Source organism: Solanum stenotomum, chromosome 9, assembly GCF_019186545.1.
Source record: "Solanum stenotomum isolate F172 chromosome 9, ASM1918654v1, whole genome shotgun sequence".
Lineage (NCBI taxonomy): Eukaryota > Viridiplantae > Streptophyta > Magnoliopsida > Solanales > Solanaceae > Solanum > Solanum stenotomum.
In genome coordinates, this window is record NC_064290.1 from 1,961,024 (window position 1) to 1,976,227 (window position 15,204).

General features: G+C 28.7%; 1 protein-coding gene across 1 annotated transcript; it reads left to right on the forward strand.

Moving 5' to 3' along the window:
* The first annotated feature begins 2,510 nt into the window (after window positions 1–2,510).
* LOC125876748 (gibberellin 2-beta-dioxygenase 1-like) lies at window positions 2,511–3,922 on the forward strand. Its single transcript, XM_049557986.1, has 3 exons — window positions 2,511–2,997; window positions 3,106–3,454; window positions 3,558–3,922. Exons 1-3 carry the CDS (start codon window positions 2,594–2,596, stop codon window positions 3,795–3,797), a joined length of 993 nt encoding a protein of 330 aa, XP_049413943.1. The 5' UTR covers window positions 2,511–2,593; the 3' UTR covers window positions 3,798–3,922.
* The last annotated feature ends 11,282 nt before the right edge of the window (window positions 3,923–15,204 follow it).

A 15,204-nucleotide genomic window follows, 5' to 3' on the forward strand; every position in this document is an offset into this window, starting at 1 on the left:
TTTAAAGCTTTATTGATAGTAAATTTAGTGATCGAAAGTTCAGTAATTTAAGTCATTCTAACTATTTTTCGTTTTGAATGGATTGTTGTCACTTTTTTCACATTTTGAATGAATTGTTTCTTTTATTTTTGTGTATGGTTAATAACCGAACCAAACCAAACCGAAACTGATAACCACCAAACCGATAAATGTATATTATATTTGGTTTGGTTTGTTTTTGATAATTTTAAAATCGATTAAGTTGGTTTGATTTTGATTTTGATCAATAATCGATCCAAATCGACCCGTGAACACCCCTAATTATAGGTACAATCAGAGTCAGAGAGTAAATTAATAATAGAGTTTACGTACCCTAATTTATTGGAAATATGAAATGCACCTACACCAAACTCAATGAGTTATAATCTAAGTCCCAATATTTTCGAATTATAAGGGGACCAGTTTCTTTTAAAAAAAAATTCTGTTCTATCATTTTCACAATTATTAATATTTCATTTCCATAAGGTCCACTTAACTCCCGTTTACATAGACAACTCCACTTCAACGGAATTTCCTCCACTTTCTTTTTATTAATTTCTTGGAGTCACGAAAACGAATTCAAGATTAGAATTTTAAGTATTTAGGTTTGAAGTTCTATCACGATACATTTGAATTATTAGGTATGAAATTTAATAAGTTTGATGAATCGAAAATAGTGAGATGGATTCAACAAAAGTGGAACTTCATCGAGCTAACAAGCATTCTTTTCCATTGTTTATTTTGAGTGTAACGATGTTCCATTGAACACGGTATGAATACACGTTAAAATAAGTCTATGAGTTTGGAGGCATTTTTAAATTCATTTATCTAAGCATATGCGTCTTTTTAGTATACTAGGCATGAATTGATGACGAAAGTAATAATTTGCACTAAATTCAAAGCATTTTAACTATTTCACCCAAAAAAGAAAAAAAATAAGATTACTTTGAATAGGAAAAACTCACCATCAAAGTATATGGTGTGGTGCTAAGGATGAAGTTATTTATAAATTCGAATTAGTCAAATTTAAATGTGAAAAAAAATAAAAAAATGGGAGAAAGTCTAGGAATAATAAGGGGCCACGTCACTCTGACCAAAAGTTTGTTCACACATAAAGAATTCTGTTCACTCTTACATCCTGTTTTGGCCTAAATTTTTTTGGTCAAATAATCAAACCAACAAAATTTAAAATATATTTGCTAAAAAAATGTTTTCGTCCGTACTAAACACATAAAGAGAGTAATGCCTTGAAGTACTTATGATAAATACAAATCCCAATAGGCAATAACCATAAAATATTATGGTAAAATGATACTGCCTTTGTCTCTAATTACTTGTCCACTTCTGAATTGACATACCTATTAAGAAAGTAATAATTGACATGGTGAGTTTACTATTTTAACCCTATTAATTATCAAGTGGATGGATTAAAAATTTAAATTTTTCATGAAATTATACATTTTTCAAAGTAATTAATTGAGGGTATAATAGGTAAAATTATTTTATCCTTTCTTGATTTGTCAAAATGGACAAATAATTAGGGATAACTATAAAAGAAAAAGTAAACAAGTAATTAGGGATAGAGGAAGTATATACTTAACGTCATTAAATTTGAGTTTTCTATATAAATTCACTTTGGAGAAAGAACATTGATTGATAGCAATTTCAAGAATAGATTATCTTTCTTTTATTTTTGTTATTTTTTATCTCATAATATAACTTTTCGATCTGAATTCATATTAGATAGACCACAAAACAAGTACTCGACAATAAATGAGAAACTTAAAATAAAATAGTGAGTCTTCTAAGCCTTAACTTTGCCGACATAGTGAAAATTACCTTAGACCTATGTGTTTTCTTGAAAGAGGTGAATCCTTGTCAATGTTTGTATACTCAAATGACCTATCAATATCTGAAAAAGATATTGAAAGCAATTTTTTAAATCAAAATAGCGATATAATCCCATAGTGTACTAAGTTCAATTGAATTGTCCTTCCATAACCATCATTGTTAATGTCATCAAAACTTCCTGAAGTCGGAATTTAAAATTTATTAATATAAAATTTTTAGTTATTATATTCATTTGAAACCATATCTTAAAAAATTAACTCTAGCCATGTACTTATAAGGTTGTATGGGGAAAATGATGATAACGAGGAATTTTTATTTTTTTTCATATAGACGCACAAAATCATAGGAATTTTAACTTCTCATTGTATTAGGTCATTGTAAACATCAAAATTACATATCATTCTCTTTTTTAATCGAGCTTATCGCACCAAATATATTAATACAGTTTACATGTTACTCAATGTGCACCTGAAAATTAGCGGTTGCAGATTTATCAATACTTGGGCACCAAGTCAAATTAGAGCGACGAGAAATATTAGGTCAATACTTTTTGTTAATATCTGTGTGCGTTGGGTGGGTGGGTACTATGCTTTCCCTATATATAACGAAGAACGTTGCTTACAAAATTTTCATTACTACACAGCTAAGTTCATACATACAGCTGTAATAAGAAACAACAAATTCAACCAAAGTTTTCCCATTCTAAATTTCTATCAAAACAACAATGGTGGTCTTAACAAAACCTGCCATTGATCACTTTCCTATAGTCAAAAACTCTTTCAAATCTCCCTCTTTCTTCAATGATATTCCTGTAATAGACCTCTCTAAACCCGACTCCAAAAACCTCATCGTTAATGCCTGCGAAGAATTCGGATTCTTTAAAGTTATAAACCATGATGTTCCTATGGAATTCATAAGTAAACTCGAATCCGAAGCCATTAAATTCTTCTCATCTCCCCTCCCTGAGAAACTAAAAGCAGGGCCTGCTGACCCTTTTGGTTATGGCAATAAGAAAATCGGACAAAATGGCGATATCGGTTGGGTTGAGTACATTCTCCTTTCAACAAACTCTGAATTCAATTACCAGAAATTCGCATCTGTATTAGGTGTAAATCCAGAAAACATACGGTAAGACACTAAAACAGAGCAAAACAGGGGAAAACAGAGTAATGTCTTGAGATGTCAATTCTTGTTTTTATCATTTCTTGATTTTTGTTGTTGTTATTGTTATTGCAGGGCTGGAGTTAATGATTATGTGACAGAAGTGAAGAAAATGTCATGTGAGATTCTTGAAATGTTGGCGGAGGGATTAAATATTCATCCGACGAATGTTTTCAGTAAGCTTTTGATGGATGAAAAGAGCGATTCTGTTTTCAGGCTGAATCATTATCCTCCATGTCCTGATATTCAAGAATTAAATGCCAAAAATTTGATTGGATTTGGAGAACATACCGATCCACAAATCATATCGGTTTTAAGATCCAACAACACTTCCGGTCTTCAAATTTTACTCAAAAATGGCCACTGGATTTCTGTTCCATCTGATCAGGATTCTTTTTTCGTCAATGTTGGCGACTCATTACAGGTACGTAAATTACCCTCATCAAATTTTGTAGTTTTGAGAAATAATGGAAGTTTTATCATCGTTCAGAACTCATAAATTTAAAATCCTGAATCTGTGCGTGCAGGTGATGACTAATGGGAGGTTTAAGAGTGTGAAACATAGGGTATTGACAAACAGTGTGAAATCAAGACTATCAATGATATATTTTGGAGGACCACCATTGACTGAAAAGATAGCACCATTGCCATCACTAATTGAAGGAGACAGTTTATACAAGGAGTTTACATGGTTTGAATACAAAAAGTCAGCTTACAAGACTAGACTGGCTGATAATAGGTTGGTCCGATTTGAGAAAAATTTCTAATAACGATGTATATAACTTAAACTTTTCGAGAAAATAGTTACATTCAACGGTTCAACTCTTTAGGAAGGACTTGTATTGTTGAAAAAATGATGTTTTATAATTGTAGTTCAAAGTCATTATCATCTATTTATTATACATATATCAACCCTAAGGGGTTATGAGTTTTTTTTTATTCGTACTAATTGGGGCTCTCACTTCACCACTCTAGTGCTCCTTGGTTACATACGTTGCTTGTTAATGATATATGAATATGTAAATTATTATAAACATGAAAAATGAATCATTATAAGGCCAATGGGTTATGAGTTTTAAAATTGAAATGGGAATGATCTAGAAACAAGGAATTGGGCTTACGTACACATCCCCTCCAACGGTACAAAATTAAATTGCTTGAGCTAAGGACCTCGTATTTAGGCCATTCTGAGAATGGCACTACAAGTCAAGGCTCAAGACATTACATTATGTGACATCGCATGGACTATCGTGGGAAGGCCACTTAGATCGATAAAATAATTAATCATGAAATGTTGATCGGCTTTTATTGGAAAGGCATTTTGACCAAACCTAATGTTCAAATTTCAAAATACAATATAAGTTCACGCGGATTTATTCTCCATTATGGAAAGTAGCCTTTGTAGTTGATTTCTATGTCCTAGATATTAGGTCCAACAATGAACAAAAGTATATAAAACAACTTTTTACAAATTAACAATAATAATTATTGAGTGTTACCACAGTTATAATTCCATGCCCATCAAGCATAAGTACTATACTTACTAAATTACACCTATTTATTAGATAATTTTTGAGAATTAAGAACTATCAATAAAAAGTAGCTTTTTAATAAAAGGATAAAGTGGAAAACATACTAATTTGTGTCATAAAAATTCCTAAGATAACACTTATTTCGAAAATAAATTTATTTTATTAAAGTAACATTTATTTTGTAACGGAAAGAATAATAAATTATGCACAAGCATTTGCCACTCTTTTCGTTTATTTATATGTCATTCTTATTAAAAATAGATGGTCCTTAATAGTTGTCATTTCACAAAATCAATATATAAATGATATACTATTCTTTCTAGCTATTTACCTTGAGAGTTATTAGCCTTGAAAAAATGAATTTGACCAACATATGAAAACTAAACGATTAATTCATGTTCATTGGTCAATTTAATTAATATAAACAATTTAATTTAGGTTCATTTATTGAAACTTGACTTTAAGAGAATACTAAATAAGATTACAATGATAAACTTATATAATTTCTTAAAAACATAAAATCTAAAATGATAACATATAAATACGAATGGAGGTGATAATTAATTAGCTCAGCTAGCTAAAGACGACATTCAACGTCAATTAAGCTAAAGTTATTGTTAGATGTTAATTAGTAGACGTTTTTATTCGAGAAGAAGCTATTCAATTGCTGCACCACCACCTAAAAAGGTACTTCATTTGTTTAATTTACGTGTCTTAGTTTTTATTTGAATAAATTAAAAACATTATTTTGCTAATAATTTTTATAATATTCTTAAAATATATATATAAATTTTATTTTCAAATGATTGAAAATTTTACACCTTAATCCTACCTAATATTAGTTAATTTAATTTACATACGAATCAAGCTAAATAAATTTAAACGAAAAAACATGACACCAGTAGTAGTGTAGCATCACATCAAAAAGGTCCATGGTTACCACAGTGCCACGCTACTACAGTTTGAAATATGTTTTGTGCTTCATTTCAATTTATATAATATTATTTAATTTAATTGCGTTTTAAAAAAGAAAAATAGATTTTCTAAAATTTCATGTCTAAAATAAATCTTAAATATTTATGTGATTATATATCATCTCATTAAGAATAAAAAAGTATTTTAAAAATAAAATTATTACTAGATATTGAAATGTCTCATAAATTAAGACGGAGAGAACAATACATTGTTATTGTAGTTGTTTTAACGAGTTGTAATAGTCGTTGGAGCTGGCACAGAGCCGCCACAGGGGCGGCTCAACATAATTTGTGGCCTAAAGCGAAATTTTTATTAGAGGCCTAAAATCTATATAAATTTTATCTATATCTNAAGACTTTGAAATGTTTACCAAATTGCCCTTTTAAAAAGTAGACTCAATTTCTCTCTCCTCATAAATGTATTGGAGTATTATTTTAAGATTAAGTGGGACCAACAAGGATAAAAAAGGAATTGTACCTTTAAATACTTTCCTTATAAGGAAATGTGACATTCTTTTTGGGACTGACCAAAAAGGAAATGTTGCCACATAAAATGGGACGGAGGGAGTACTAAATATTGAAATGTCTCATAAATTAAGACGGAGAGAACAGTACATTGTTATTGTAGTTGTTTTAACGAGTTGTAATAGTCGTTGGAGCTGGCACAGAGCCGCCATAGTGCATGAGGGATACAAAGTTGATAAAATTTAATAACTTTGACTCAAACTCTATATTTATAATTTAAGAATTCATTGAACTAAAAATTTCTAATCCCGCCTCTGATATTAATACATATCGTCACAATCAACAATACATTATACCCTTACATCTCAATTTATGCGATAATATTTAGATTTCGAAAATCAATAATTTGAGCCTTTGAGGATAATCACTAACCTAGGATGTAGGCTTAGATTGTGAAAGGCATATCTTACCAAACATGTGATACTTCCTTATCCAAACACTATAAATTTTCGTGCAAATTGTTGAATCAAAGTACATACAATCTTTGATATCTCTTGTCATAGTGGGATCAATAGATATTAGATTAGATTGGATAGGCAACACTTCACCAACTAGATTTGCCTTTAATTTTCTTCCCATTTTTGGGGAACAATTTGGACCTCTCTTTACTTGCTCAACGTACAAATATATCTCCTTGCCACTAGCTACGATTTTTGACGAGACATTCTTCTTATCCTCAAAAAAAAAGGAAGAGGTGAAATTTTATTACACTCGTTATTTACATCAAATCATTATTGTATAGGAGTATTATGTATTGCTATATTTGAATTGAGACTTTATTAAAAGTTGTGTCTTTGTTTATGTGAGAGAGGAGTGAAATTCGCATACATTCTATGAAATAGGATAAAGTTTACATACATTTTATCATTTCCTAAGCTCATGTGTGCAATTATACTTAATATGTTATTATTATTATTATTATATATGAGATTAATTGATTTAATGAGGTAAACATATATATATTAAATAATCATTGATTAAGTAATAAAACTATATATATGCAAGCATATATCATGCGTACATTAACTTTGCGACCCAACTCTAATATGTGAGTTTTTTTTCTAATTGGACTATTTCGTGTTTCATCCTTATATTAATGTTCTCTATATCGTTTCAATTTTTATCGGATGCGTGAAAGCTTAATCCTTTATATCTTAATTACATCATGTAATATTTCCTATTTTTTAATTGTCACTAAGAAAAACACTTTAAAATAAAGTGAAAGAGTAATTGAAACTCTTTTTAATTAATCTACGAGAGACATTTGATATTTGAGATATCATCAGTCATATCACTAATCCTCCAAAATTTAATTCTTCATCAAATGTCACCCACGATATTATACCAATTTTGTATATATGATGTAAAAATTAAAAACTATATAGTATATTGTACTGACTGAATTTGCTGAATGGTGATGATATTATAATAATTAACTACTGGATAAGAGAAGGTAACTGAACAAAGTTTATCCCAATATACGTAACACAATGACCTATTAATTAAACTGTTGTTGTATACGTACGTAGATAAACTATGTTAGGTCATGTCAGAAGCGGAACTACGGTAGTGTCAGGGTGTCCAGCTACACATGCACCCTTTGATGGAAAATTATAATATATATATAAATCAAATCATACTTTATATTGGTATATATGGTATTTTGAAAATCCTTAGAACCATACAAACTTGTAGCGCAATGACAAGGGCATGCAATATGCTCTACATAAATGGCGCCCAAATTTAAATTCTTATAGAGTAATTTATTTTCGAATTTACTATCCAAAATTTGAAAACTCTTTTTGAAATTTTTTATTACGCCACTGGTCAGAAGTTATCTTAAAATGTCTTATCGACAATGAACTGTACATTGACCTAGTCAGCCATGAATACCACCTATTTTTGGACCCCCAACAACACCCCATTTCATATTTGATCATGCATCACATAATTTGATCCTAGAGCAATAAATTTATAGTCAATTTTTTCGGTTTTTTTTATTGTTAGAGCGAAATGATGCTATAAAGAACATATAATATAAGTAGATGACCTAATAGAAAAAATCGGTTTTAAAAAAAACTTAGTCTCTATCATTATTGAAATGTATGATTATAATTAGACTAGTGAAATTTAATAATATTAAATTTTGTATATCAAAAAACTATAATAATAACTTTCAAATTATGAAAGTGTACCTACAATATAATTCTTCTTGTTGAATAATTTGAAGGTTTGAGATTAATTAGTAGCGTGGAGCTAGGGGTCACAAGGGGTTAATATGAACAATTTGTTAAAAATTTACATTGTATATGAATTATATAATATGATGTCAATTTTTTTTTATGTATATATAATAAACGTCGAATTTTCTTAATTAACTTCTTATATATATATATATATATATATATATTATTTTTAAAAAAAATTTAATTTAATTTTTTTTTTTTTCTTTTTTGAATCATCAACAAAAAATTTAAATTGAATCCACAATGTGGGACGGTGTACCACACCAATAAGTACTCTTACGACAACTCTTTTTCATGATGTTCTAAATTTATTGATAGATTTTGAATACATTGGATGTGAACATTAAAGATTGACAAAATCTTTCTACTTTCTATTTTTTTTAAATCATTTTTCTGATCATTCTTGAGCTGAAACATCATACTTTTTATCTGCACAAAACATAAAATAGAAATAATATAATACAATATTTGAGAGTAGTCAGTTACAAACGTGACAATTCGAAGGAGGTGAAGTGGGGGGTGGGGTATGTGGAACTTTCCTTTTTGACCAAAATTAGAAGATCATGAAAGGGACTGAGGGGGGTCTCTAAGATTTATCAACCACATTTTGATTCAATGTCCATTGTACCTTTTTTCACACAAATATTGGGCGGATTCACAATATAATCTACGAGTTTATGTATAATTAAACAAAATAAGAATAATAGGCGTAGCTAAAAAGCCAAATCAATCATTAATAAAAAAAAAGTTTATTAGTTATATGAGCAATTTAACAATGGTCTAGCGATAGAGTTCTTAACTATTTCTAAAATTCTTTACTGATCGTGTCTCTGATAAAATAGTCATAATTTTTTACTCCAAATTCTTGTTGATGCAAACTTGATGACATTAGAAAAAAAACTCATACACCTTTAATTTGATAGGACATATGTCACCTAGCTATTAATATTTAGAGAAATATAATTATTTAAAATTGACCATTAATTATATGAACTAATGTGAAAAACTTAACCGATAGGAATGCTCGAATATAGTGATGGGATATTCTCAGTAATTGTTGTTTGACACTACTATATAAATATTAAAAAATTCACTATATATCTATAAATGTTTGGATGTTATTTTCAGTAATTTTTGTCAAACACTATTTATATAACTATTAAAATATTCACCATATATCTATAAATATTTGTATGTTAATTTGATTATTATTGTATATTAATTTTAATTAAGACTATTTTAAATATTCATAAACAGTTAATTCTGAATCCTCCTCGGTACTACTTTTTTTTAAAATATCTTGTTGTATATATTTTGAACATTTTATGGAAATTAATTTTAGTCTTTTTAAATAATTTGTCACATCGTTTCCTTAATATCTTTTTTTGCTTGCCGTTAATGAAGAAAATGTGCCAAATAGATCTCACTTATTTAAGAAAGGTTTCCTAATAATTGTAATTAGTGTATGTTGCGGTATCAATCAATCTTAATATAATTCAATATGCACGCATTTGTAAGTTACACGTCCTTTTCTACATATTATTAATCAACATCTTTATATAGCAAGACTTTGAACTAAGAAAACATCACTTTTAATTAACTAACTAAGAATTATTCATGGACAGCAATGGTCAATGGGTTCACATTTATTAATGATCTTGATTTCGACATGTAACAAGAGTTTTAGAAGTCATTAATTCTTAAAACTTGCTTTGGACTTGATACAGCGTATTGTTAGGTGTGCGAATAAAGTTTTTCATATTAATAGCTGGAAAAAAAAAGAAGAAAAAGAAGCTACATATATATTCAAAGTGTAGTCATGATATATACTTGACACTTGACTAAAAGTATATATTTATATTACGTAATAATATCATATATCTTACTCATAATTATGTTGTTATATCGTCATTTTAGATGTTTTTACGCTTTATTACAAGGTTTATGTGAGTAGAAGGGCTTGCAATCGTGAGCATTCGAGTGTCTGTCAAAATAGTGAAGTCCAACGACGAAGGAAAAGAATGTGTGTTTAAAAAGAAAAGCAAAAATATAATTATTTGGAAAAATAGCATTTTTGACTCATTAAATAACAATATAAATAATTTTGAACTAAACTATTAATGACATTGATATTTTAAATCAAACTATCAACTAATGACATTTTACAGGGGAAAAACACACCTTAGGGGTAGGTAAAATGTCCCACCACAAGCCTCACGCTCACTACTCCTTTTTAAACAATAATTGTAAAGAAAATTTTGAACAAGTACTTAGCTTATTAGTTAGAAAGACACTCATTATATAATTTTCAATGTTTAATTAAGACCAATTCCATCATTAATAATAATGTTAAACCAAAAAGTTTGATTGTCAATTGATGATGTACCTTTACCGGAATTAAATTATTGATAAGTATTAGAAAAATTAATTAGTTGCATGTCATACTCACTTAGGTCTCAATCAGTCAGATTCCCATAAATAAAAAAGAATACCCTTTTAAAATTAGGTCTTTTTTTCTTCTTATATACCCATTGTTTTAAGTAACACATTTTTCCTGCTTTAAAACCATTGGATTTGATATAAAGTATATCATGATGGTTTAATAGTTCAGATTACTAAACTTCTATATATTAAAGTTGGTGTAATAATTTTACCTAATTTTAATTTATTCCTAATATTCGGTAAATTAAATGTGTATATTTTATTAGGTCTGAGAAAGTAATAATTGTTACTTCTTGATGTCATTTGACACTAGAAGACCTAAAAATGGAGCATACATCCCCCAAATAAGGGAACAATGAAATGCACCTAAGCCAAACCAAATTATCAGTCCCAAATGTGACCAATTTATGTTCTACCATAAAGAGAAGAAAAAAAAAAGAGACAAGAAAGAAGATTTACGAGTGACTGAATTGGTACAACAAATGATATTTCATAAATGAGGTTAGAGATCGATTCTCTCTACCAACGCCCTCTAAATGAAGTCCGTCGCACTATGCATACATCTCCTATATGGTTTAATTTATGAGTTATGCATGCACAAAAATGAGTGCTCATTTAAAGAATAACTACGAGTTTTCAAAAAAAAAGAGGGTCATCAAATGCCCCTACACTATTGAGGTAGAGTATACACCCCCTTGTTTTCATTTTGTCACAAAAATGCCTCTATCGTTAGCCAAGTGAAACAAATATAAATGCCCCTAAACTATTGAAATAAACCAATTATACCTTTCATTTACTTTTTGGCACAAAATATCCTTACAATATTCAAGATGGAGCAAATATGCCCCTCTCCACTAACGTACTTCACATCAAACATATTTCAAAAAAAGCAAATGAAGAGTTTCACATCAAATGTATAACAATGAGTTCATAAGGTCAACAATATCAATTCAACATAATATCCTCCTCTTTTAGCAGTAATAAATATATATATATATATATATATATATTTACAAAAAGAATGCTAAAAATTTTTCGACATCAGTTAATTATTATTGAATTCCATATCGCTAGAAGCTTTAAAAGTGATCATTCATTAATTAATATACGCTAAAGATTATTTTCCATGTAGCGATTCTTTGATTCATAATAGAATTATTTTGAAAATGGAGGGATGAATTTAGACAAATGGAAGATATATTGGAGTGGAAACACTAATATTGGATTTTGAGAATAACAATATTCCACGTCAGCTTAATGGACCCACAGTGTCTTATCATATTTTCATAAATATCATAATTTTGATGTGTTAAAAAATTGTGAATTATAATTTTTATAGTATACTATGAATGTAACCGACGAATAATTAAAGGCCAACGATGTTGCTGATAAAACTTATTGGTCCGTCCCCGACAAATACATAAAAGTGTTGACGTGGCACTTTTATGTGGTGGGGTATGCTTTTAACACGTGGTTTTGATTCTAACAATTAAAAATAACTTTTTTTAATTTATATGATCGTATTTAACTGAATATTTATAAAAGAAAAGAGTCAAAGCTACTCTTAAACTATTCGAAATAGATTAAATATATCCTTAAACTATATTTCAGCTCAAAAGTGTCCTTCTCGTCTAACTATTGGATCACACTTATCCTTCTGTTTAACGAAAGAGTTATGTTACATCCATGTGTGTATGAAAATACCACATGGACCTCCACATGTGCACGCCAACACACCCACCTCCACATAGAAGCCCTAATTTCACTCCTTTTTCCCAACATTTAATCCTTATCTCTTTTAATATGCTTTTACATCAATCTCAACATCATAATTTTCATTACATACATTTTCTGAACATGCGAATTCTTAATCGACCAGCATTAAATTTATGACCTTAAACATGTTAATATTTTCTTTTTTTGCTTCAAACACATGTTATAAATAAAGAGTAAATAAACTATAAAAATATAATTTTAAAATATATGATATTTTGAATAAGAGCATTTATTTTGAAAATGAAAAGACAATGTTTAATTGGTGATGACGACAGAGCATTAAATTTGAAAAAGATAGGAAAAAAACAGGAGAATATGGGAAGAAGAATAGCCCAGAAGAGAAAACATGGGAAGGGGAAACCAAGGGATCCCATCATCCAAATGGATTTGACTGACTACTCAGCTGAAGTTGACTCATCCTCACTATGGACCATCACCCAAATATATCTCCGACATAATACATAAACGAGCCCTTTAAAAATGAACAGACCAACACATATATCGTATACAACATAATACATACATATAAGACGTCAGGTATGACATGAACTAAATATTCAGATAAATGATATTATTATAGATAATTTTGAGAGTAATTACTTTTAAGGTATACTTGTATATCAACATATTTCCTTGAAGTTTAATAACATTGATTTATGCACCATTAATAATAATTTAGAAGGTGTCATTTCAAATGCCTACCAATGTTGAAAAGAAAAAATAATTTAAAGTTAAGCCTTACTTAAAGTCATAATCAGTGAATCAAATCTTGCTGAATTAATTAATTAAATTAAATCTAATCTGGGAATACTTAATTAATTGCGTAAGTAGACGGATTACATAATGTAAACTTGTTTTAAAATACATTCTTTACGTCCTAAAAAGAACACAATATCTTTTTCTTGGGAAGCAAAACATATTATAATAACTTGATTTATAATAAGTAAAACCTTAAAAATAAAGAGAAACTTTCACCTATAGCAAACATAAAAATTATATTAGTATGCTATAGCTATAGTTTGTATAATTGCGCTCCATAACAAACATAAATGTGTATATTTCGCTATAAATATACAAAAAGAAAGCAGTTGTATAATTTGTTTCTATTTCGGTATACATATACAAAGATCAGTTGTATAATCTTTGTGTTTGTATAAAGCGAGAAAGAGAGAAAGACAAAAGAAAACTGGGCAGGGGAAGATCGTATTTGTATAATCATAAGTGTATAGGACGAAAATATATGCATTTGTATTTGTATATACAATTTTCTCTCGCTTTGTACAAACACAAACACAATATATACATTTGTGTTTGTATAAAGTGAGAGAGGTGAGTGAGAGCGGAGAGTGAGATCTGGGAGAGGGGAACAAATATATATATATATATATATATACACACAATTTTCTATCGCTTTATACAAACACAAACGCATTTTATACATTTGTGTTTGTATAAAAGCGAGAGAGGCGAGGGAGACTGCCAGCGAGAACGAGAGTGGCGAGTGAGATTCACCAGGTGAGAAGCGAAATAACAACAATTTGCTATGGGTTACAATTAAATTAAATTATGTCTATAATATTTAATTTGAATTAATAGTTTGCTATTATATATAATTTTCCCTAAAAAAAAATACATGTCTGGAATACTTTTTTTTTTTTTTTTTGAGTTAGGACAGTGGTAGTAATGAATTAATTTCCTGTACATGTTTTATTTGAAGAACAATTTATTAGTTTTAACTTTTAAGTGAATATTCAGCACTGATTAGACTAGAAAGTTGACATGAAAGAGTTGCTGTGGGGCTCGGAATTGATCTTTGTGATTATAACATAAACTGAGTTATATATAAATAAGTTATGATCGATTATTTGAATCTGTTGTAGTATTAAATGTAGTACTCGAACTCACAATTGAATTTCAATCCGTTGTTCTGATTAATTAGTTGAAAAAACATCACTATTTATATTTTAATATATAGATGTGTTATTTATTATGACGTGTTATTTAATTTGTTATAGTTGATTAGACCAAGTGCATCCCTCTACTGTACCTATAGCCTACTGAGTGAGACTTTTATTTAATCATACTATTGAAAATGTAGATCTACCAATTAAATAGCAAATCATTTATGTTTGGAGGATTGTTCATTCTCTCTATTAATTGGCTAATAATTTAATTAGAAAAGTGTCATGTTCTGTCTCGTGTTGATCTGACATATGTTTTATAAATCCTTAATTAGAAGTATATTTAATTAAACTAATATTATTAATGATATTTTACTATCATGAATTTGACTCCTACTACTATTATTTTATGTAGTTAATTTAATATTAAAACGATATGAAAAAATATAAAAATTCTTGATTTGTTTAAATGAATAATAAGTCTGTAAATTCAAATAGTCTAGGAGTTACTTTAGGTTGTTCCTTTCGTCTTACTATTTATAAGAACATATTGATTGGTGGATGTAATTGTCGTCATGTTTTTGCGTCAAGTCAATTACTTAACATTGGAAGTCGTTTATCAAAAAGAAAAACATATTGGCAAGCCATGAAATTTCATATATAACATACATGAATGCAAATAAGTTTCTTTCAAAAGTATGGTGTGTATTAAATGAAGTGGTGTCACTCAAAATCGTTCTGCCGAAAAATTTAGTTACATATATTCGTGATACACTAA

Excerpts from the sequence above, each read along its gene's own strand:
- LOC125876748 (XM_049557986.1), top strand. The coding sequence starts at position 2,594 with ATGGTGGTCTTAACAAAACCTGCCATTGATCACTTTCCTATAGTCAAA. Across the intron at positions 2,998-3,105 it reads GTAAATCCAGAAAACATACG|GGCTGGAGTTAATGATTATG; the intron begins GTAAGACACTAA and ends TTGTTATTGCAG. Across the intron at positions 3,455-3,557 it reads ATGTTGGCGACTCATTACAG|GTGATGACTAATGGGAGGTT; the intron begins GTACGTAAATTA and ends CTGTGCGTGCAG.